The sequence below is a fragment of the Sarcophilus harrisii genome, chromosome 2, assembly GCF_902635505.1.
Source record: "Sarcophilus harrisii chromosome 2, mSarHar1.11, whole genome shotgun sequence".
NCBI classification, from domain to species: Eukaryota; Metazoa; Chordata; class Mammalia; order Dasyuromorphia; family Dasyuridae; genus Sarcophilus; species Sarcophilus harrisii.
Window position 1 is genome coordinate 53,208,242 of NC_045427.1, and position 24,479 is coordinate 53,232,720.

A 24,479-nucleotide genomic window follows, 5' to 3' on the forward strand; every position below is an offset into this window, starting at 1 on the left:
GTGGAACTGGGCTGGGAAGAATGGAATCACTTAGGTTGAAAGTGAGACAAATAAAAGGGTGGCTGATGCAAGGTGAATGCATAGCATAGCAAAAGGGTTTCAAAAATGGGCAATGAAAACCTAGACTTGTGTATTGTAATTCTCTACTTTTGGTTCACCCAACCTTTTCATAATTCTCCTGTTTGACCCTCACAACAATCCTATGAGACAGGGCAGACATTTTCCCTATTTTTACAGATTTAAATAAAAATGCTGTTCCTGGCATTTTATGAATAATCCTATTCTGGAATATAATGGTTAGTGGACAACTCCACAACTCGCCGTTTCTCAAGAATGGATTGATTCAAAGAATGGATTGATGGATTATTGAAACTGGTCAACAGTACTGTGGTAAAGAAAATATCCAGGGGGCAGCTAGGTGGCAGCTAGGTGGCGCAGTGGATAGAGAACCAGCCCTGAAGTCAGGAGGACTCGAGTTCAAATTTGACCTCAGACTTTTCCTGGTTGTGTGATGCTGGGCAAGTCACTTAACTCCAATTTCCTCAGCCAAAAAGAAAAGGGGGGGAGGGGGGCAGAGAAAGATAAGATGCCCAAGTGGCTTCAGCCTTCTAAAAATGAAAACAGACCAGCAGGATGAATACCGAGAGGATTGGCGAGACTTACATGAACTGATGCCAAGTGAAATGAGCAGAACCAGGAGATCATTATATACCTCACCAATGATATTGTATGAGGATGTATTCTGATGGAAGTGGATTTCTTCGACAAAGAGAAGATCTAACTCAGTTTCAATTGATCAAGGATGGACAGAAGCAGCTATACCCAAACAAAGAACACTAGGAAATTAATGTAAACTGCTTGCATTTTTGTTCTTCCCAGGTTATTTATACCTTCTGAATCCAATTCTCCCTGTGCAACAAGAGAACTGTTTGGTTCTGCACACATATATTGTATCCAAGATCTACTGTAACCTATTTAACATGTATAGGACTGCTTGCCATCTGGGGGAGGAGGTGGAGGGAGGGAGGGGAAAAATCGGAACAGAAGTGAGTGCAAGGGATAATGTTGTAAAAAATTACCCTGGCATGGGTTCTGTCAATAAAAAGTTATTAAAAGAAAAGAAAAAAAGGAAAAAAAAATAAATATCAGAGGCAAAAAAATAAAATTAAATTAAAATTTAAAAAATGAAAATGAAAACAGAGCCCTTTGATTCAAGGGGTTGGAATGTGTGGGATTAAATCCTAGGGAATTTTACTGTGAAGAAGAGCAACTGAGTGCTGAGAGGGGCAGGAATCCTGATTTTGATTTTAAAAAATTCAATAACTCAACACATTGCAGACACCTCGTAAGCCTTAAATAAATGTTGACTGACTGAGAACTCAAAAAGGCAGTCAACCTGATTTTTCATGGCTTGGAACACACCCACCTTTATGACTGGTTCAAAGACCAGCATACTGCTTCCTCTAACACCAAGCTTAGTAATGTCAATAAAGAATGCAAAAATATTCCTACTTTCACTCAGCCCCCTGACTGCCCTTTTTTTTAAAACTCCAAACCTCCTCTTCTATTAAAAGAAGAAAAACCCTGCTATCAGCCAGCTACTTTAACAGCTAATTTAACATTATCCTAGAAAGGACAATGGTCTTTCTAGGTTAAGATACCTTGAGGGCTTGACTCTATACCTGGTAAAATGACCAAATCATACTGATCTGACCAATAAAAAAATCAAATCAATAAAACAATCCTATAAAATCTATAGGGGTAAAATTCATTTCAGCAATCCTACAATGTAAGGATACAGGTTTATTCTACAATATTTAAAATTTAAAAAAAAAAACCTAAGTATCATGTAGATTGTATAAGATTTTGCTTTCTGGAAAAGCTGACTGAATTGGTTGGAACAAAGATGGTTCCCCAAGGTCAGACAATGAAAATCTCTTACTGGCAGTGTTTGCACTGAGGTTTCTGAGCAGAAAGGTGCAAAGCCCTGAGCTCTGAAAGCTGTTCTTTTCTTGCCCTCAGAAAAGACATCTCCGGTACTGTCGGATGCTTCTCACACGGAGCCAAATGTCCCTGAGTTTTGCAACAACGGGTTATCACATACACTCATTCCAAAACATATGTATGCAATCTGCTTTTCTACAAACAGAATGTTTTTGAAATCTGCATTTGTTGAAGAGGAACATCCTAGGAAAGGGCAACTGTTTGGATCATCTGGATCTGTTCTGCCTAGGGGTAAACAAGGCAGAATCAGATTCCTGGGTGACATGACAGGACCGAGGAATGTAGATCAGCATATTTTGCACTACTCTTATTGTACAGAACAGCAGGCAACAGAGCAATAAATAGCCCTTCTCAAGGAGAGCTCGATTCCCAGCAGTCAGCACAGTCAAGCTCAGGCAAGCATCTAGCACAGGATTAATAGATTTTAAGCCAGAAGAGACTTCAGGAAGACCCAAATAAAATCCTGTACAAATCTCCCTTCCCTAGCCTTTGGTGCCATCCAGAAGCATGGACTGAATCCGGTAATCTATCTTTCCTACCCAATTCTTGGTTTCACTGGAGCTTCTTGGAATATGATTTAGATATAAATAAGGATCTGACAGAAGTAGCAACCAAGAGAAAGCCTTTTTCCTCTATTCTAAATTAGTTTCTAAAGATGTGCCTGAAGGCTATACTAAGGTAAAGAGGCTTTATTAAAAAAGAACAAATGTTCGAAATGTTCTAAAATGCAAAGGAAAATGGGAGGATGTCCAAAATCCTTTCCAAAGGGCAACTGTCCTTAGCACCCAGTCTCTCAATGGCAAGCTGGGTTTTTATAACCCATGAAGAAGGCATCAGGAGGAAAGAAAATCCAAGGAGATCCAATAAGAGAATCCAAAACCTGACTCAAATGTGCTTATGGATACAAAGCATTCACAGGGGAAAACTTCAGAGCAAAGACTAAACGCTATGGTAATCACAATAACTAGCAATTCTTCTATGGAAAACAGATCAAGACTCAGAGAAAGACTCAGAGGAGAAAGGGACTTTAGAGATTATTTTCCCCCAAACTATTTTATAAGTGGGGTTATTGTGCATAGAACATAGATGAGAATTAATGCCATGAAAAAAGTTTCAAAAAGGATGTTGGAGAAGGCAGGGACCTGTTGACTTGTTGGGGGATTCCCTACCATTGGTTACAAGATTTTTTTGTTGTCATGGACTTAGTACTCCATCTATAGGGCACTAGTGCCCATCATGGGCCCAACAATGAAGCTGGCTCAAGAATATCATACATGGCTTTTTAAATTGTGGTATTACTGAAAAAGAAAAATGAAGTGCTTCAAACCCCCATAATTTCTGGAGGTGATCAATCATACAAATACATTCAGATTGGCATATCCCTTTCTTAGGGTCACAAATGCCCAAAAGATACATCCTATTTATTGCTTATTCACTCTGTGCTATTTGTTTTGGGCTCACCTGGCCATGGATTATGGTCATTTTTAGAAGTGTCTATCAGTCATTTGTCCACGACATTCATGGGAGGTATCCAGGGTATAAAGTGGCTGGTTTGGTGGGAGTGCTTATCAACTGGAAAAGGAAAGGAGAAAAGAACCCAGACAAAATTATTTTTTCTTAATTTCTATAGAAAACCTTCCCTTGAAGTGGGAAGGAAGATGACTAGCTTTGTAACCAGGGAAAGATAGGAGTGGGTCATCACTAGAAACATTTACTCAAGGAGCACAGAACATGATTCGGGGGAACTTAAACCTTAACATATAACTAAATGACTTTAAAAATAAGAATACATCATGCACCTAAGTCTAATCTGGTGCTTCAGGCGGAAACCGGAAGCCAGAGCTTCCAAGGAGTATGGAACTCACTAGCATTTGCAGAGAATTGGAGGAAATGATTCAAGGTGCTTGAGGTGATAAGCAAGGAGGATGAACAAGCAGGAAAGCAGAGATCTCCATTAAATACTCTCTTCCTCCCCTCTCCCAACTATGGTAAGCCTGTGGCTCAGTGATATGGAAAAACACACTTCATTTATGTGCCAACAAGGGCACTTGGGAAACCAGCTTTTGACTTTCTCCATAGGCTGTTTTGTAAGTAATAACTGGAATATTGGAAGAAAAAAAAACATTAAACATCCACAATAATCAGGGTCACAACTTAAGAACTTATTCCATATATACACTGGTTCAGATACAAAGCTTTGCTCCATGGAGTCCTCTTGGGGGGTGTCTCCCTCCCCAAATTTGGCCAAGTTCCACCATAAGTTGCTTCTCCTTTAACCATCTCACACCAAGATTAATGTAACACTGAACTGTTTGATACTCTATGTACATATATAAATATATGATATTATATATGAGGGGAATGGGGGAAAGGAGATTGTGCCCAACAAGGAAAATTGCATTGATGTTTGATTTCAGGAAGGACAGCAGCTCTGGGTACCAGAAGAACAGACAGACTTCCTCTTTTGCATCTCCTTCGAAGCAGGCAGCCCAGAGCTGCCCTCAATATGTCATATACAAAAGAAAAGGGAATCACTGACCCTGAAAGCTTCCAAGGCAGTCTGGCACAGACACATCTGTGTTGATAGGATTCATCTCAAATAAGTCCACACAAATCCTACTGTGTCTCCAGAGCACTGCCTCATTCACACATCTAACTATAATTCTCCACTAATGATAGCCTCAGGTTCAATCCTTGCTGTCGTCAGGAAGGAAATTTTTCTGCCCTTATTTCTGCAAAATTGGAGGTTGTCCTTTCTTCTTGTGACTTCCCCAACTTCATTCAAATGAAGGAGAAGGAACAAGCAAAGGGGAGGTTTGCTGGGTTCAATGCTTCTCTCCTCCCAGGTAAGACTTCAGTGAGAAGTCCAGCTATTAAAGATGGCCACAATTTGGAATAGGGTCATCTGCCTGGTTGGGAGAGAGTTGACATCTCAAGCCTGTGGGAAAGGATGCTAGCACTCCAACACTAACTTATGGAATGTAGTCTTTCATATTAGTGGGCATCAGAGCTGCAATATCCCAAACCTGTAGACCACAGATTTATCTTTACATAAGAGACACTGAGGTACAACTTAAAGACCAAAAGGCCAGGGCTCAGCTCCTCTGATTCCTAAATCAACTTTAATATAAACAAGTCACTCACTTTCTCTGGGACCAATTTCCTCATCTGAAAAAGGCGAGCTTGGGTTAAATCTCAGGGGAAAGTTCCAGTTTTAATAATCTACATTGGAAGATCCTTTCTACAACATTCTATAATCTTACAACTACATGGACATGCATGCATTACATTCCCACCAAATCCACTCCCTCACCCCCCAGTTCCCAGCATTCAGTTTTGTTGGTCCAATGATCCTGCCCCCTCTTCCAAAGTCTCATAGCCAGCAACTAGCAAGAGTCCTTCAGGACCCTGTGGCAGTAAGGGGTGTTGCCCCATGACTTGCCCTTGCAAATAGTCCTCCCTTCCTCTTCTTTAAAGGTCTTCACTTTTTAGAGGGGATGCTTGGGTCTGTAAAGACAGCTCATCAATTCTGCTTTCACCATAGAAACTGAGGAGGGTTTCTGGTGTGTAGAACACACACAAGAGAGGATGAGGCAAGGGGAAAGGACAAAGTTTTTCTTCACTCCTATGTCTACTGGCAGATCGGGGCTCTAAGTATGGCTGACAGTCATGCAGGTTAATTGCAATGGTGCTAAGAGCTGGTTGTTGGTCCTGGGTGTTTGGGGAGGAGACTTCCACCTGTACTCCTCCCTCAGTAGATGCTGCAGATTTGGTCCTCGTCAGAGCTACTCCATAGTCATTTGCTCAATATGGTCACTCAGCAGCTTGTATTGCTCTGGAAGAAAGAATATTTCACAGAAGAAATTTCAGTCTACGTACAAACCTCAGAGAGAAAGAGACAGACTGTACGGAGGTGGAGACTCTCTAGGAAAACAAGAACATTAAGATGATGTTCAGTATATTTGGGATAGAGACTTAAGGTGCTTCTTTGTTATTAAATAATTAAGGTCCTGGAATGGATATATAGTAGGTGCTTAATGAGTTAAGAGTAAGTTAATAAGAGTTAAATTAGTAATTATCTTCATTAGAACCACTAGTTCTCCAACCAGAAAATGGGTAGTGTTGCCAACGGTTTATTAGAACATTACAGATTGAAGCTTGCTTTTTTTTTAAACTTTCTGTCATGGTTTTTTTGGGGGAAGGGGAAGGTGGGAAGATCTATGTTTTCTTTCAAAACATGACTTATGGAAATGTTTTCTATGGCTTCAAATGTGCCTTCTCAAGGGAGTGGGGAAGAGAGGGATAATCTGGAACTTTAAAACTTTAAAAAAGTTTTTAAAACAAATGTTAAATTGTTTAAATTAAATTAATTTGTTTTACATTTAACTGTGGGGGAAAATAAAATTTTAAATAATAAAAGTTTTTAAAATGAAATAAAAATATTATTTTCATTTTTTCTGTATTGTACTGATTCTTCCCTCATTCTGCTAATCAAAGAGGTTTTTTCATGATGGTTTTCATAGGGATGGGGGAAAATTTCCAACTTGTCTGTGTAGCTGTAGGATTATAAAATGCTGTAGAAAGGATCTTCCAATGTAGATTATTAAAACTGGAATCCCAGCTTATATTTTTCAGATAAAGAAATTGGTCCCATAGAAAGAAAGTCTGAAGAAAGACTTTATGACTGGAATGGGTACAGAGATATGTGATAAGCAGGAACATATTTTGGCAAGTAGAGGTCAGCAGGTCAAAGACTATCTGGTACTTGTTAACTGAGGTCTCCAACCACTCCTACTGTATGCCAGATTTAAATAAAATTGGGAAATATTTAACAAAATAAATAAAATATAAAAATTATTTACATTTCAAAACAAAATCATATGAGCTTTCAGGGATCCTTTTTATGGTTTGGTGGCCCATGTTTGTATTTGAACTTGACACCATTGATATAGAGGTATAAGATCTAATAACTAAGCATTCAACCTACAGTATTATGTGACTTCTAGACTGGAAGCTTCTTGAGGGTAGAGACAATCATGTAAATTCCACCTTCCTTAGCTTTCAGTCCAGTGCTACACAATAGGCTAGCAGACTAGTAGCATTGCACCAGGTCACAAGGGAGGTATAAAGTTAAATTAAAATTAATTTAAATTAAAATGCCTGCTTTAAGAGTTAAGGAGCTAAGAATACAAGTACAATCTCCACTGATAATAAACATGGAAGAGACAAGAAAAATATATAAAAATATCAAAACAAGGGAGTTGTTATACACAAGGTAGTTTGGAAAGATGGACAATTAATGGCAATCAAGAAAAACTTCATGTTGAGGGTGGTAACTATTAAAAGAACAAGTTTCCTTGCAGGGAAACAAATCTCACTAACTAGAAATGTGACTCCCTCAAAGGAAAACAAAAACCAACACAACCCCATTAGTCAAGTTTTCTAGAAAAATTCTAGAAAAAAAAAGAATATTTTTCCATGTATTCTTTTGCTTGGTCCCTGCCCACTTCCCCCCTTAATTCTCTATATACTTCTATATGTTATACTTTCATATATATATTCTCAGCAGCAATAGAGCCCATTCACAAACTGGTCCCCTTACCTTCATCCAGATTGCCAATCACCGCCTGCTTCTTCAGAAAGTCATTGCACAGCTTCTTGCTCAGCCCAAAAGCCAACATGTTGTGAGTAAATGTGCTGGAGGAAGGAAACCACACATTACACCCATTGGGATTCCTACCTACACCCTTATTTATACCTTTCTCCAGTGAGAAGCAGAAGATGAGTTTCTCATTGACCACCTTTGTCCATGGATAGATCCGGCCCTTTTTCAAAAGACCACATTGCTCCTTTTCTGAATTCCATCTATAGAAGCCCCTTCATTAACTTCAGGACACAGGAAATGAAGTATTCCCAGAATACTCCTATTTCTACTTCCTTCATCAGTTTCCCGTATTCCTCAAAGGGAATGGCAATTCTAGCAGTTTCTGTCAAATTGGACAGGACTTGAAGCCTACCTTTTTCAATCAATCAGTAAACATGTATTAACCACTGACTGTGTGCAGGGCACTAGGCCAAGTACTGGTGATGTAAAAGATTGCTCTGTCCTCAATCTAAGCCAGTGGTTCTCAAACTTTTGTTTTCAGTATCTTTAGCCTATTAAAAATTATTGAGGATCTCTCCAAAGCATTTTTGTTTATCTGGATTATATTTATAAACATTTACCATATTGGAAATAAAAACTATTTTTAAATTTGTAGACCCTCTAAAAGGATTTCAGAGATCCCCAGGATTCTCTAGATCACACTTTGAGAACCACTGATCTAAGCTATTTAAAAGCTAGCTTAATTAGAGTTAGAAATGCTCATCACCAGAGACTTAGCCAGTGAATTATGATTTGGAAAGGAGTGCAATGATTAATACAATCCACTGAAATAAGGAGGGATTGTGATTAGCATCAGGAAAGTTAATTCTGTCCCCTAGAGTAATAAAATGACAGATCCATGAAGTATATAATAAGTTAAGAGGATCATCAGTCTGGACCATCAAATCTAACCCACTCATTTTAAAGATGACAGAGCGCGATCTCACAGCCAGTAAATGTCCATGGTAGGATATGAACTCCCTTATGTCACCTCTCAAGGTTACCCAGTCAAAGGACATGGAATTGAAAACTGAATCCTAGAAATAAGAACTAGAATGGATTTTTCAGGAAGTTAAGTGAGTTTTTCCATTACATTATGAGTTCCTTGAGAGCAGGAACTGCTTTGTCTTTCTTTGTATCTACAGCATGGTACCTAGCACATAGTCGATGCTTTATATATGCTTACCAACCAATTGCTCGCCCAAGCTCTTACCCAAGCTGCCCAAAGGTAATGTTCTCATTGAATCGAAGACTGTCAGCCCTTTCCTCTTGGGTCATGTGACACCACTTCTCCCTGCAAGCACAGGAGGTAACAAAAGAGCAGGTTTTTGGAGAACTTAACCCATGGATCCAACCACAACCCCAATAATATTGACAGAAATTAACACCTACCCCATCATCCCCTGTACCACCAAATAGTTCTCTTCATGGGAGATCTTTTCACTTTGCACTGAGCAAAGAAGCTACTACTAAATTTACAAAATATACAACATCTAAATACTAATGCAATAGTGACCTGTTATTTTACCAATGTGGGAGCCTCCCTGTGTGGAAACTCCTTCCACCATTGTCTGTTACTTTAAAATTTACAGACATAAAATCTCTTGGAGAGATAAAGTGAACTGCTTGGGTCCACAAAGCTAGTATGTGTCAGAGGTCTTCCCAATTCCAAGGTTAATCCACTGTCCTCTCTAGCATGATTTATAAGAACAATAAAATTAGCAGATATTATTTCATCTCTTCTCTCTCATTAATCCATGAATTAGGGGAAGATAAGTTGGTGATTTCTCTAGTTCATAGATAGGGAAACTGAGAGAAAAAAAAAAACCCAGTGCCTAAGGACACATAGGGCAAGTCAGTTGGGGTGAAGTCTGTTATGGGTTCCTAGATCCTGGATTTGTGAATATTTACTGGTTTCCTCGTATAATAAATGTTGCCTCCTGTTTAGGAGGATTCAAAGAGAGACATAGATAGAGCCTGTATTATACCCTAACTTCAGAAAGAAAACATGTTGGCTTAGGCAACCCCTCCTGTTGGAGAACTAGGGGCTGACCTAAACTATAGACAGGGATATCCTGATTGCCTATGAACTTCCTTTGATCTAAGAAAAGCTCATTTTTCCTAGTTTTGGCTTCTGGCTATATCCTCCTCTGGATGGTTGGGCTCCAATCCACACCCAATCAATTTTTCAAATGTTTGCCCTCTGCTTTTATCTCCTTCCTTCCAATTCCAAAGAAGTCAAACAAAACATTCTTTATTCTAAAGCCATTAGAAAATGTTAGTCCAATACAGCCTGAAGACCTGTTTAAGACCTTAAAAGGGGCAGGAAAATGTGCTGAAAACCCCAACTAGGAAACTGATGAAGTTCCTATGTACTTTTATAAGATATACCCTTGATTTTTGAGGTTCCAAGTGACATTCTCTCTCATATCTTTACAATTCCTCTTTATATATTCTCCAGAAAAAGAGCACTCAAGGTTGGGAGAGGTGGAGGAAGGAAATGATATGAGAGCAGAAACCAAGCATGTTGTCCCAAGAATCCCTCTATATAGATGTATAGGGAACATTGGGTCACCACCTCCGTAGTGTTGTAAGGTTACAAAATGTTTTCCCTCACCCGAGGTAATGGATGGTGTAATATTTACAAATGTAAAAACAGAGGCTGAAAGATTAAGCTCGTTTAAGGAACTAATGGACAAATATCCTCCAACTCCTAGCTGCTAGTTCAAGGTCTAACTGATGGTAAAGGGTAGACTGATCTCACTTGAAAAATTCAATAATAAGCTCTGGTTTAATGATAACTCTTTCACATATGATTCTCAAAACAACCCTGTGCTGTTTTTTATAATAATTTTTATTATCAATAACTTTTTATTGTCTCTTGTGCTATTACTATCTTCATTGTACAGACGTGGAAACTGAGGCAACCAGAAGTTAAATGATTATCCAGGGTCACATAGTTAAATATGGCATTTATAGCATTTGAACTTGGGTCTTCCCTAACCCAAGTCCAAATTTCTATCTACTGCCCTATGTATCTTTTTTCTCATAACATTGTCTCCCTTTGTCTATCAGAACTTAATAATGCCAGATGGAAATGTGGCTCCAGGCTTCCTGGGCTTTATTCATTTGTCTTAATGAATGAAAAACACCGAGTGTCAGAACCAAGGAATTAAGGGCTTCCAGGGAGGGCTGCTGCATTAATGAGAACCAGGGGGCAGGCTTAAAGGAAGAATGCATTTTAACACATTGGTTACCCTAGAAAAATAAAGCTCTCGATGGATTAGTCAGGACTATATATGAGCTAAAATCAATATAAAAGGAAAAAAGAAAAAATAGTCTGAAGAAATAGGGGGTATGGAGGAGGAATGCAAGCACCAGGAGAATGAATGCTCTGGGGAGGGCAGTATCAAGTCAATGAGGTTCTTGGATACTCTGTTACATAAGGCTTAACAATGTTGATTGTGAGGATGGGCAGAAAGTACAGAAATAGAGACATACAGTCTGGAGGGAAGGCATAAGTGTGGAAGCTGCTAACAAATGGCTGAATAATAACGACTAACTAATAGTAATACCAATTTTAAATTTCTAGAGACACCCCTTGAAGATGCAACTCAAAGCAATCTATTACCTATCTTGACAAGGATTTTTATCCCCATTTTTCAGATTAGAAAAGTGAGACTCAGAAAAATAGTGATTTGGTAAGTATTACATAGCTAATGAGCATAGGAGAGGGGTATCTTCTGATGTCTTTCCAAAAGTCAAAAAATTTCTCTAAACAGGAGGCATTAGGTCACTCATGAGAATTATATTAGCCTTGTTTAGAGTCCCTCAGCAGAGAGAGCTGACACTAAACATCACCCCCTCCTGTAATACTCCATCCCCATAACTTTAATCCCCAGAGCGGCCATTATAAAAAAAAATTTTTGCTTTTTCAGAAATATAAGGTAATAGAGGTGTCTTTACTCAAGGTAACTTTGATCAACTGATAATTCAATGAAAGATTGAAATTAAAATTAAAAAAAAATTTATGCACATTCAACATATCAGATTGCTTGTAGTATTGAGCAGGAGGGGAAGAGGGAAGGTTTTGCAAAGGTGAATTCTGAAAACTATCTTTGCACGTATTTGAGAAAACAAAATACTATTAGGTTGAATTAAAAATAAAAACAAACAATGGTAACTTTACTAGCATCTGGTCATCAGACTTATGAAAAGAGTCAGATGGTTAATGTGTACCACACATGATCTTAGTCATACTACACATTTCTAAAGAGGTCTCCCTGTGCTTTATAATAATTGTCAATTGTTGTCAATTATTTTTAGAGAGAAACGGAACCTTTGGGAACTGAAGTAGCCAGACCATGGTCTCACAGCTCACCAAATCCTAGCCAGGAATCTGTTCCTAGTCTTAAACCAAGTCTGATTCCAGTATTCCATCTACTTCACCTAGACTATGCATTCAAAACCTAAATCACACTTTGAAAATGGAACAATCCATTTAGAAATAATAAAAATTTGATATTTCAAAAAGAAAAAGAATCTCCCCATTGGAATCTCAAGCCCCAACTTCTTACATTTTTCAACTTCTAATATTTCGATCTTGGGAGTTAGTGATAAAAGGAATCATTAAATTCATATGGCCAAACACATTTTACAGATCAGGAAACTGAGGCGTAGAGGGATTAATTAGACAACCCAGGTCATATGGCTATGCCTTGACTCTCTGGTACTCTTTCCACTATAATATAGCTACCCAACCAGAAAATCATCATCTCCCTTCAAAAATACAATTTAAAAAATATTTCCTGTACAAAGCATGATTTCAGTTTTGCCCTGGAGCCAAAAATCATTTTCTCTGGCAGAATACTGCTAATTTTATAGAGGAAGGAGAAATTATTTGATTTATAGAAATTCAATTTAAAAGCCAGCTTTTCAGCAACAGTGGTAATCTGTAAAATGAGACCCACCGGATCAGGACCAGAACAGAACTTGTTTCAGGGAAGGCAGAGATGATTGCATTTTATTCCCTCTATGAAAATCCCATGAGGAAGTGACAAATGGATAAGGAAAGAGGACAAATTCATTTTTTTCCTCTCAATGGGGAAGGGAATGCTTCAGGTTAAAGAATAGTCAAAGGAATTGTTTTTCTACATTGATAAAAACACTGTGTGTGTGTGTGTGTGTACACACATGGTATGTACATGTACATACTGTCAGGTGCGGTACCATTAGAATGCTCAAATCCCATGTGAAAGGCTTCCCTGATAAAAACAGAGTGGGAGAAGGAATCCACCCTTCTTTTCTGTGGCTTTCAAAAGAAGAACGAGAAGGGAAGAAACAACATTTCTTCTGCTCCTAAGTTTCTAGATCTGTAAAATCAGTACGATGAACCTGAACTTCTCTTTGAACAACTTTCCTTCCCTGCCAGCTATTTTCTAAATACCAAGAAAGAGTCATAAAGGGATAACTCAATTAATTTTTTTAAATAAATCTTTTCTATTATTTAATCTAATTAAAAGATGAAGAATGAGGAAATAGGGGATTAGAAAGATTTAAAGCTTAATTATGCTTAATTAAAAGAGGCAAATTCAGAAATTCAGTTTGGATGCCTTCTAGATTGTCAATTATCCTGAAATTATTTTCTATTGACTTACACCACTCCCAAGGCCAGCCCAGTCCCACTGGAACAGAATGTAAGTTTTAGGAAGTTATGTTTTTTGTCTTTGTAGATAGATCAGAAGTTTAATAAATTCAAACAAGCTCGAAAAGTTCCCAGACCGTGGTGCCTTAATTTAACCCTCAAAACTAAAATGCTCTTCCCCATCTTTAATAATCATGACCAACTATAAAGATCAGGTGAAATTGAGTCAATTAGCTTAAAATCAGAATCATGGCCCCAAAGGTGTATCACTACCATTCAAAAAGCCAAGGAGACAGAATCAAGGATACAGAATCACAGAAACTTAGAAAAAAATAAAATGATAGACCTGGATGAGAACTTCCAAATAATCCCATCCCTGTCCTTGATTTTAGAAATGAACAAATACCCAGGAAAGAAATAAGAGACCCAATGTATACTTGCTAGTAAGTGGCAGCTGCGGAACTGGGCAGGAAATAAATAGGGTTTGCTGCAGGAGGAGCTGACCATTCCAAAAAGGAGCTCTCATGAAAACTGATTTTTTTCAAGACAATTTAGAATCATCACATGAGGGAAGTAGGGTGTCTATAATGTCATAGAAGGGGCCATGGAGGAATACCACAGAAAATAACACAACATGCATCTATTGTGTCTTCTCTACACTTGCATATAGATCTTCTCAGTGTCTAGCACTGGGCTCTGAAAACAATAGACGTTTAATAAATGCCTGTTATCATTTGGTTAAGATTTATGATTCCATCCTCCCTTTCTCCATCTAGTCCAGAGGCCACATCTCACAGAATGTGAAGAGAATTGGATTCCCTCATTAAAGGTTATTTGGCTGGGGGGGGAACCTTTACATGGGACAGTTGGTTGAGGGCTATGTGCCTCCCAATTGTGGCCATCTCCAACTCCTGCATGCCCAGGGCCTCCCACAAAGACTTGCTGAGTATGAGTGATTAGCAGACACCATCTCTCTGCACTGTCCTCAACTCCACAGGTAACATCTCTACTACAAGAAACAACCTCCTGACCTCCACCTGGGCCTGTTGGGACCACAACAGCTAAAATTGTACATTTCCTCCCCCGCCCCACATCCCGCCCCCTTAGTTTTGCCCTGAAAAGGACTTTAAAGTGGATCAGAAATTACTATCAAATGGAACAAAGACCCAGGGGACACACACCTCTTTTCTTCTTCCTCTCCAGCATTCCCTCTGGAGTGGCAGCAGAAACAGGGTCAACAAAGGGCACATGTTAAGATCATGCAAGATAAATGAATGGAAAAAGAGAACAAGTAAAAGAATGAATTATTATAGACACAGAGAAAGGACAGAAGAGACACACAGAGAGAGGCAGAGGGAAAGAGAGAGAAGACAAAGGGAGACAAGAGATAGAGAAGAGAAGGAGAAAGAAAGAAAGAAAGGGGAAATAAAAAAGGAAAAGGAAAGGGAAAGAAAAAAAGGAAGAAGGGAGAGAAAAAAAAGGAGAGGGAGTAAGAGAAATAGGAAGAGACAGGATATTTAAAATAAACTTCTTTCCTGATAGAGAAAAGCCCCACTTGCCCTTAATTATAAAACTTTTCCTCAACATTATTTCTAACATAATACAATATTTTTTCTCCCAAATAGCCTGCAGCGAAATTTCAGGGTAGTTCCCCACCCCTTTTCTTCTCCCAGACTTACCCCAGAAGGTTAAGGTCACCCCAAGTCAAAGAGTTTGGGATTTCCTCTGTTTTACCCCACTCCCATGACTACCCTCCCCCTATTCCAGTGGTCCAGTATGCAAAAGCTATGCTAAAAAAAAAATCAGCCATTGCCTCTCCTTGCTGGGGCCCCAGTAATGGGTAATAGCATCATACCGCTGGAAGGGTTCATACAGGCTATATTAGTCCAGTTGTTTTTCAGGCCAATGACATGCCCATGGCCATACAAGCTTACCTCTAAGACTCAGACCCAAGTCTTCCTCATCAGAGAAATGAGGAAGTTGAGGTTTGGTGAAGGGAAGTATCTTGCCCTAAGGTCACACAGCTTGCGACTGGCAGAGCTGGGATTCAAACACAAACTTCCTCACTTTTAGAATGGCAGCCTTTTCCACTACACCATACTAACCACCCAAGTAGTGGCTGGGGGACATCAAAGAGCTCAGCGTGTCGGGCAGTTCAGTTAGGAAGAGTGATCTTAAGCAGGGGACACCAGCCTGGTTATGCCATGCAAGCCAAGCACTAAAATCCCCTTTTCAGAAATTGAAATTGGCCTGTCCTCCCTGCAAACACTCACCTGGGGGAGCTACTCCTTAAGCCAGTCTGGAGTGTCTTTGGAATAACAGACGTTAGAGAGATTGCAGAGATCTACCCCAAAGTCCTCATTTTACATAATGGAAAAATGAGGCTTAAAGAATACATGTCAGCTGCTGTAAATTGCACAGCAGTTGCCAAAGCCCAGGTCTCCAGCCTTTCAGTGAGGGGTCTTTCCACTCCTCTCCCACCTATCCCTTTGCCACAAGATTCTTCTGAATCTAACAGCCATAAATCAGCTTCTGGAAGCCCAACTTTTCCCTCATGGTGTCCCCCAAGACAGAAGCAGTAACACCATGAAAAGCTCTCACATCAGCATCTCCCTATTGTAGAATACTGTAGCCAACCTTCTATATAAACCAGAAGAAGGAACTCCCAACCCCGGCCAAACTGCTAATCATTGGATCTTGGCAAGACCAAAAATGGCAACTGGGTTCCAATCGAGGTTAAGCCTCATGATGGCATCTCCTTACAAGACAACAAGCTAGATGGACTCCATTGCAATGGCTTCACCTTTGGGTTCTAGTGTCGTAGTGAGAGTGGGTCCGGAGGGAGATGGAGAAAGAAGGTGATGTTGTCATCCAGTGTCTGGGAGAGTCAGGCCAAGTCATCTAATACTAACCCCAGGCAAGAAAGCATACATGCAGCTTCTGGACAATCAGCCTCCGTCACCTCCTTCTCAGCTATGTGTCCTTCCAACACAGCAGACAGAGAAGGTGGCAAAGGGATGGTGAGAGGGACGAGTCCCTTCCCCCATCTTCCCACTTACACAGAAAGAGGAGGGGCCCATGGCCATCTTTAGGTCCTACCTAGTAGTAGGCGATCTTTTCCTTCTCTCACAGTGGACAGCATCAAAAAAAGCTGCGTTCCAGAATCTCAAGGTATGCCTGGAAGAGAAGAAATCATTCTGGTGAAGAATAAATTATTTATTCCTTTACTAATAATAGAATTATTTATTCTATTAAGACCGGTATAGATTTTTGCACATTAGTTTAATACATCAATATTTCATGTTATCCTATGGGTTATTCCAATGTGAGTTGAAGTTCAGTAGCTCTGTGATCATATCCCAGCACCATCGCTATATCTATATAAAAAGATGGCACTGGCCTAGATCCTTCTGACATGGTCCTTCTTATGGTCTAGTTAGTTAGATGGCATGAGGTCCACATAAAGTCCAAAAAAGCTTAGCTTAGGATTCTTTATTAGAGTCAAGCTATTCTGGGGGTTCAGTTCCAAAGCACCATCATTGTTATGAATCAAGGAAATGCCTACTACTTAACAGGCACTAGGGATACAGATGGAAGGAAGGCAACGAGCCCTACTCTCAATGAGCTTATATTCTTAGTAAGAAGATTCAGTTGTTGTCCTCCATTGTCCAAGAGCACCAACATGACATCACCATGTTTGAGTTGTGTCCGACTGGGCTGATCAGACCAATATGACCTCAGAATGCTCTATCACAGATCAGACACCAATAGTCCCTATGAACATTTCAAGAGCTTCTCTTCTTCTGAGTTAATTCAATTCTGCTTTGCTGAATTCTGTTAGAGTCCTTGAGAGTAAACTTCTATTGCTTTTTCTAGCCACTTTGTGAGCACTTGTCCTGTATGATTTCTCCATAAAATATTTTTTAAAAAACTATAAAAAGGACACAATGATCTAAAATATTGTGAACAATGATGAAAGTCAAATAATAATAAAAGCAATTCCACTCATGGGGGTGGAGCTTTCCAGTTGAGAGTAAAGCCTTCATTCAAGAACCTTCAACAAACATCCAAATCTCCCCGGCTTTATAAAGCCTTTGCTTACTACCTACAATTCACCATATTAAGCACTAAAGAAACAAAACATTTATTAAGCACCTTTTGTGTTCCAGGAATGAGGCTAAGACATGGTCCCTCATCCTCATGAGCATAAAAGAGATCTGGAAGGACAGAACAAGGTAAACTATTTCTACCTATCAATGTCTATGTGTATGGGTAAATTGTTTAACTGCCCTGAAGTTCGATTTCCTTTTCTGTAAAAGAGATATAATTGCCTTACATACATTGCACCAATAAGATACAAAGGTTTTGCAAACTCTGAAGAAAGGGAAGCCATGAATTATTAGCATTCTTCTTCAATGCAAAGGGTCAAGGTTTGATGATGGCAAGGAAAAACCTTGTGGAAAGTTACATCTATTACCCAAGCGATGATGAGGCAGCTAATTCCCTGAGCTAGAAGCAGAGACACTCTCTCTCAGGGGGACCTGGGAGCCATCCAGGTCAACCCTCCTCATTTATCAATGAGGAAACGAAGACCTTCAGGGCTTAAGCAATTGACCTGAGGTCACATCCCAACTCCTCAAATGCTTTCCTCCTTGGAAACATTATTAATGGAGTCCTGGGAGAGACATATGATGTGGGTAGTTTAAAAACTCAATGTGAGGGAATGAGTCTGAAAGAAAACAGGACAGTATACATGGAATATTAATATGAAAATAGCTTAAGGTATCCAAGTCTGAAAAATCTTCTCCCACTTCCTTTTTTCTCCTTTGCTTTTTCACCAAAACTTGACTAAAGCACCCATATATACCCATGAGACTTTTGCTAACCAGCCCAGCTCAAAGGATCTCTCCCCACTATGAACTCCTACATTCATGCCATCCAACTCCTATGTGTGAAGGATCTAAGGCAATCCCATCTTTTTACATAGGAAAAAAACTGAAGAAGAAATTCAATATTTAATACATAATACTGAGATAGCCATAGGATAACATCATGGATCCCTGAAATATTGATGTATTGAACTAGTGAGTTCAAATAAAGCAAACTTGCCATCTCTCAAAAGGATGAATGGCATTTCCTCCAGTGATTCATAGAATTATAGTCCTTAGAACCAGAAAGGATTTAATCTAGTCCCTCATTTCACTGATGAGGAAACTGAGGGTCAGAGAAACTAAGTGATCAAAGTCAGGGATTTCAATCCAGGTCATTTTACTTCATATTCCATGTTTTTTTTTTTAATTGTACCACACACTAGCTATCAATATTTAAATATTTCTGTAGCATTTTCTATATGTGAAGCACTGTCCTAGGCACTGATAACAAGATAAAACAAACTAAAAAGGAAAAGACAACATAAAGCATATTATAAATATATTATATAATTTATACAAGTTTATATTATATAAATTATAATATTCCAAGGAATATGACATAAAAAGAGTATTACAAATGTCATTTGAGAAAGGATACCATGAAGGACTTAGAGGTGATGGGATGTTTGTAAACAGATGGATGGAGTGCATTTTAGCATAAACAACAATTTACACAAAAGCATGCTGGCTGGTAGGAAATGGAATGCAGCAAGTAACCCAGGAGAAAAAAAAGCATTAAGGAGATCCCAGAGTCTACTTCCTTTCAACAGTAACCAGGTGGTATGGAAAAGAAGTTGCCCAGTGCTTACCAGATAGGTTGTTGCTTCAGGTGAGTGTACAGATAGATCTTCTCCCCTTTCTTTTCTTCATCTGGGCTGTACATCGTCACTGCAGGAAAACATAAGTATTCCTAACTGTGGTCTCCTTTTGTTTATCCATACTGGCATCGGAGTGGCCCCTTCCCAGTTACCATTAGAAGTCTTCAACTACAATCAGGATCACCCATCTGTGTCTATCTCAAAGCTTCTAAAACTGTGGACTGTGATTGACTGAATGTACTGATTTATTATAAGTAAATATTTTATTTATATACTTATTTTATACCCCTTAATATATCTGGAGTCATGTAAAAATTCCACATGTCAAAAATGGAAAAAAGTGGAAAAATGGATTTAAAATTAATAATGGATTTAAAATTCAACCTACTCCACCAAGTAGCAAAAGAAGGTTTTATCAAAAGCAGGACAAAAGGATGTTGCTCTCCAAGACTTCTCTACTGAAACACTGGTCTTTTAAGTCTGGCTCCAGTAAAGAGTCAAGACGGAGATTCCACATCAAAATAGCATTTTTCACACATTATATTGTTTAATATACAATGTCCTCAAATATAAGCTACAGGGAAACTATTTGTCTGTCTCTGCACTAGAGTCTGAGAATTTATAAAATTTACAAAAGCAGGGGGATTCTCACCAGACTTCTGCTGCTTCTTCGGTTTATCTTCATCCTCCCTAAGGAAAAGGAAACCACAGCAACCATCAAGTTAAAGAACCTGCCTTCTCCAAAAGATGAAACTTCCTGGTGGTCTCATTTTACCCAATTCTTGAAGTTGATTGATCCCCAAATGTTTGAACCATCAGTAGTGAAAATGCTAAGATGCTTTTGGCATCAATAATGCCAAATGTTTGCATGCATCACTGAATTGCAGTGAGAAACTTGAGAAACATGATATAACTACCCCAAACCATAAAGATCAGATTTACAGCTGGAAGGGACCTTTGTGGCCATCTACTTCAAACATAATCTCTAATGGAGTTTTAAAGGTGAAAGGGACATTATAAACCATCTTATTTTACAGTTGAGGAAACTGAGGGTCAGTGGAGTCATTAAAGGGCTGTCCTATGAGAGTGGGATTCACCTCAGAAGATCATAGTGTCATATAATCCAACCCTTCCATTTTACAGATGAAGAAGGTTCAGCGCAGTTCTGGGATCTATTCTTGTAAGCATCTGAGGCAGAATTTGAAATCCTATCTTTCTGACTAATACTCTGGCTCCATGTAATCTGCCTTGACTCCAGAATCAAATAGAACTATAGATACTGGATTTGGGGATTTCCAGGATGCAGATTTGGAACAAATTTAACATTCAGAACAACTAGATCATAAGTTACTCTGATGGATGAGAAGGTCCCAATCACTGAAGCTCAGAATCTGAATGACCTCTTGTCTGTTTAGGAATTGGTAATTCGACGATTCTAAGAATATTTAAAGCAGGAAGCTGGGGGCCTATGAATTTTTGTTTCTAAAAAATATTTTGATAATGGCATTTCAGCATATTTGGTTTCCTTTGTCATTCTCTAAATATTCTTCTGAAAAGGGGGTCCAAATGACCAAAAAGATCCCTAATCCACACCAGAGTTAAGAAAAGACACATTTCTTATGTTTAGAATTGGAGACCATCAAGCTCTCAGGAAGCAGATCCAGAACAAAGCATCTCACTGGCTCTTTCACATCGCACACAAGAAGCTAATAACATCTTCCCTAAGGTCTGACAAGCCCATGTGACCATGTTCTCAAAATAGACCCAACAAACAGAAAACTAGGACAAACTTACTCATTTCTCTTGGTCAGTGGTCCCTTTAGCTTGGTTTCCAAGCCTCCAAAGAAGCCTTTCACATTTTCCGTTTTTGCAGATGTGTTCTTCAGGAGACGTTCTGCGATGTCCTTCTTTTCCGCCAGCCAGCTATTAGCAGACTTCAGGTAGGAGTCGATGCTGCCTGCAGGTTTCTCCTTGGATTCCAGAGGCAACATGTGAGGTTTACCTACCAAAAAAATACCCCCATAAACCTTCTGTTCTAAGAGCTCCAGTGATTAGGAACTCTCTACCCAATGGAAGAGGAAAAGGGAGAATTGAAACCATTTTTTGTTTTACAAATGTTTTCATAATATAGTTTTGGGTGGCAGGGAGAGCTGGGTACATCCTTGTCCAGCCTCCTCATTTTATATGGACAGCTCCTGAGGTCCTGAAATGGCAAGTGATTTGCTTAGGATTGCCCAACTGGTAAAACAGATCTCTCTCTGCACTGTATAAGACAAAGGGTTAGAATTAGAATACTAGACTTCAGAAAATCATAAGATTGATTAATGTAAAGATCATTCATCTTTGTATTACTGTGTAAACATATCATTGTATTATTCTATGACCACATAGAACAACAGGACTGCCTATTCTATGAGATAAACCAGGATAGTTCATGATGCCCTGGGATTGGCCATAGATTCCACTTATTAGAACGTTCCTGGAAGAAACATGCTTGGGGAAGATCACACATTCATGGCACTGCCTAGCAAAGGGGTCTTGTATTTCCATTCTCTACAGTGAATGAGTCTTACTTACTCCTCCTTCATCTCTCACCCAGAGGAGGGCTTATTTTGCAAGAATATAACTCTCCCATTGGTTATCTTTCTCAACCTGAGTATATCCTTTAGTTTCCTTTAAGAAAAGCTCAAGAAACTGATACTGGGAGAAGTAAGCAGAACCAGAAGGAAATTGTGTACAGTAATAGCACCACTGTATGAAGAACTATAATAAGGCCTGGTGAGCAATACTACAATCCAAGACAATTCTAAAAGACTCATGATGGAAAATACTATCGACATCCAGAGAAAAAGCCTTTTTCTTTCTCTGTTTTCCCCTTCTTGTTCTGATTCTTCTTTTACAACATGAATAATATGGAACTAAGTTTAACATGATTGTATAGCCTGTTACACTTCATTGCTTGTAGTCTTGAGGGAAGAAAAATTCAGAGCTGAAATTACATTTACATGTAATTTGAAAAAGATAAAATATTATTAAGCGAGGGAGAAAAAAAATCTCAAAGATGTATTTTCTTTTCTGGACAATGAACTTTTTCTACATCCTCCTGCCCAGGGAAATAGAGGATAACAAGAAAGATCATATATATCATACAATATTCACAAGAATTCTCTTTAAAGTACTAAAAAACTGGAAACAAAGCAGGTGCCTCAGTTGGGAAATCCATGAACAAATCATAAATATAATGAAATATTATTCCATTAAAAGAGTATGAGTATGAGGCATCTAGATAAATATAGGAAACACTATTTAAAATGATTCAGAGCAAAGAAGGTAGAATCAAGGGACCGATATACACAATAACTGTAATAATGTAAAGGAGAACAACGGTAAAATACTGATGATTCAGAGTAATTGCACTGGGCCAGTTGATTTCAGAAGAGATGTAAAGAGCTAAGGATTACGCATATGCTGTCAGATGTGATTACTTTGGTGGTTAGGTTTTGCTTAAATTAAATCTTTTTTTTTTAATTAATTAGGGATGGTTCAGTGGATTCCTCATTTCTCTCTAGGCTATATTCCCAACTTCTTCTACCATGCCCCAGTTCTTCCTGAAGCCTTACTCGAGCCTTAGAATTTCCTCTCCATACTCCAGTCTCTGCCTGGATTGCTTGCCCATTTAAGAAAACTACATAAGTAAATCAGGTCTTCCATGTACTCCCAATCCCAACCACCAGTGTAATGGTAATTACAATTACCCTCCCATTACAATTTCCATAAGAATGAGAATTGGTGTTTTTTTCTGCTTGGTATTCTCAATGTTGGGAATTCCCAAAGCACACTGACTGACTTTCTTCCTTCCCTATTAGAATATAAATTTCAGAAGTACAGGAACTGGGTCTTATTTAAGGCTCCTATACATAGTGGGATATTCATTTATAGGCAGTGGACTCAATTGCCTGCCACACTTCCATTACAGCCAATAATAATTCAAAAGGTGACAAATGATAAAACCCAATTTGGGGCTCAGGGATTATGAGATCTGGCAACATAAATCTCCACATTGGGGAATGACCTAGAGCTAAGTAACAGGGTTATTGAATCTCCATCACATCTTTATTGTAAACTAAGTTTCTTGAAGGCAGGGACCACATCTCATTTATTTTTGAATTCACCTCAAAAGAAGCATTTGGCACCAGGTCTTGTACCTGATGGCTAATGAACAAATACATCATTTGGTTATCATCAATCAAGTCCTAAGGACTACTAGAAACCCAGAAAAAATAAAGCCCAATGACTTACCAATGTGGTAGTATGTGAAGCACATGGTCATTAGATTCTTCGCTGGTCCAAAGTCATCCATCTGATGACACCTAATAGGAGGAAGAAGATTGGTCAGTAAATTCCAATTCCAATCTTGATAGGGAAGCCTACAACCCCTTAAAATGTGTTTTTGTTAACCTCCAAAAAGATTGTCTTAGAAACCAGGTTCAGAAAATCTCTTTGCCACTATTATAGCTAAAATTCAGACCTCCATCCTTGCCAGGACAGAGGACCATTTCCAGAATACTTATATATGTTATATTATATATTATATGATTATATATCAAATTACATATGATATATAATCATAGAGATAGAAGGCTTGGGTCTAGTTTACCTTCATCATTTTAAATCATTCTAGGTAATAAGCTCAAGGTAGTAAGCAACAGAAGCAGGCTCTGAACTAAAAAGAACAGCATAAAGCTAACAGAACTTGGAATCAGAAAGACCTAGATTCAAATTCCATCTCAGTCATATCTTGCACAAATCATTCGACTTCTTTGCCTCAGTTTCCCCATTTATAAAAAGTTAGACTAGATGCCTTTTAAGGTCCCTTGTAGGTCAGGTTCCTACAATCCCTAAGTTAAAGAGGGATGAAAAGGGTATTGAAGTTCAATCCAATAGCCTCATTATGCCAGTGAGGAAGGTGAGTATTTGCCAAAAGGTCACACAGGAAGTTAATTGCTTAGGTAAGGCTAGAACCCAAATATTCTAATTTCCAGGCTCCCCTTTCTACCACTCCCGAGCCATTTCACAAAAAGCCTGTTGGGGTGAAAGCTTCCCGCAGAGACTAATTGATACTGGTGGAAAAAGATTTATGCCTGTCTGAGGTCATCAAATAACACTTCTAAAGCATCTATTTGCTTGAAGGCTGGGCGGTACCTCATATAAAGCCCTTCACAACAGGAAATTGAGACAAATTCTAGGTCTTTGCCCAGGAAGAATGCAGCACAACTGCATGTAATCATTACTTAGCCTGAATGCTTCTCATAGAAGAACTTACTCACACCCCAGCTGTTTCTACCCTCTCCTTTCCACTGTCAAATTTCTCCTTCTGTTGCAAAGAAATGTTGATCTCTACCATTCTGTTTAGGTGATTCTAGATTTATCAGAACAAT

General features: G+C 38.8%; 1 protein-coding gene across 5 annotated transcripts in view; it reads right to left on the reverse strand.

Moving 5' to 3' along the window:
* Positions 1–1,552: 1,552 nt before the first annotated feature.
* KIAA0513 (KIAA0513 ortholog) overlaps positions 1,553–24,479 on the reverse strand; it is a 56,035-nt gene continuing 33,108 nt past the window's right edge. For 4 of the 5 annotated variants that reach the window (XM_031950182.1, XM_031950185.1, XM_031950183.1 and 1 more), the window contains 9 exons: positions 23,341–23,411; positions 20,836–21,043; positions 19,694–19,731; positions 19,033–19,111; positions 16,392–16,469; positions 14,474–14,503; positions 8,862–8,942; positions 7,607–7,701; positions 1,553–5,839 (listed from right to left, as the gene is read on the reverse strand). In XM_031950182.1, the coding sequence (XP_031806042.1) occupies positions 5,790–5,839; positions 7,607–7,701; positions 8,862–8,942; positions 14,474–14,503; positions 16,392–16,469; positions 19,033–19,111; positions 19,694–19,731; positions 20,836–21,043; positions 23,341–23,411 (730 nt within the window). In that variant the 3' untranslated portion in view covers positions 1,553–5,789. The remainder of the gene's footprint in view (positions 5,840–7,606; positions 7,702–8,861; positions 8,943–14,473; positions 14,504–16,391; positions 16,470–19,032; positions 19,112–19,693; positions 19,732–20,835; positions 21,044–23,340; positions 23,412–24,479) is intronic. The other variant, XM_012540345.3, reaches the window with a different exon arrangement.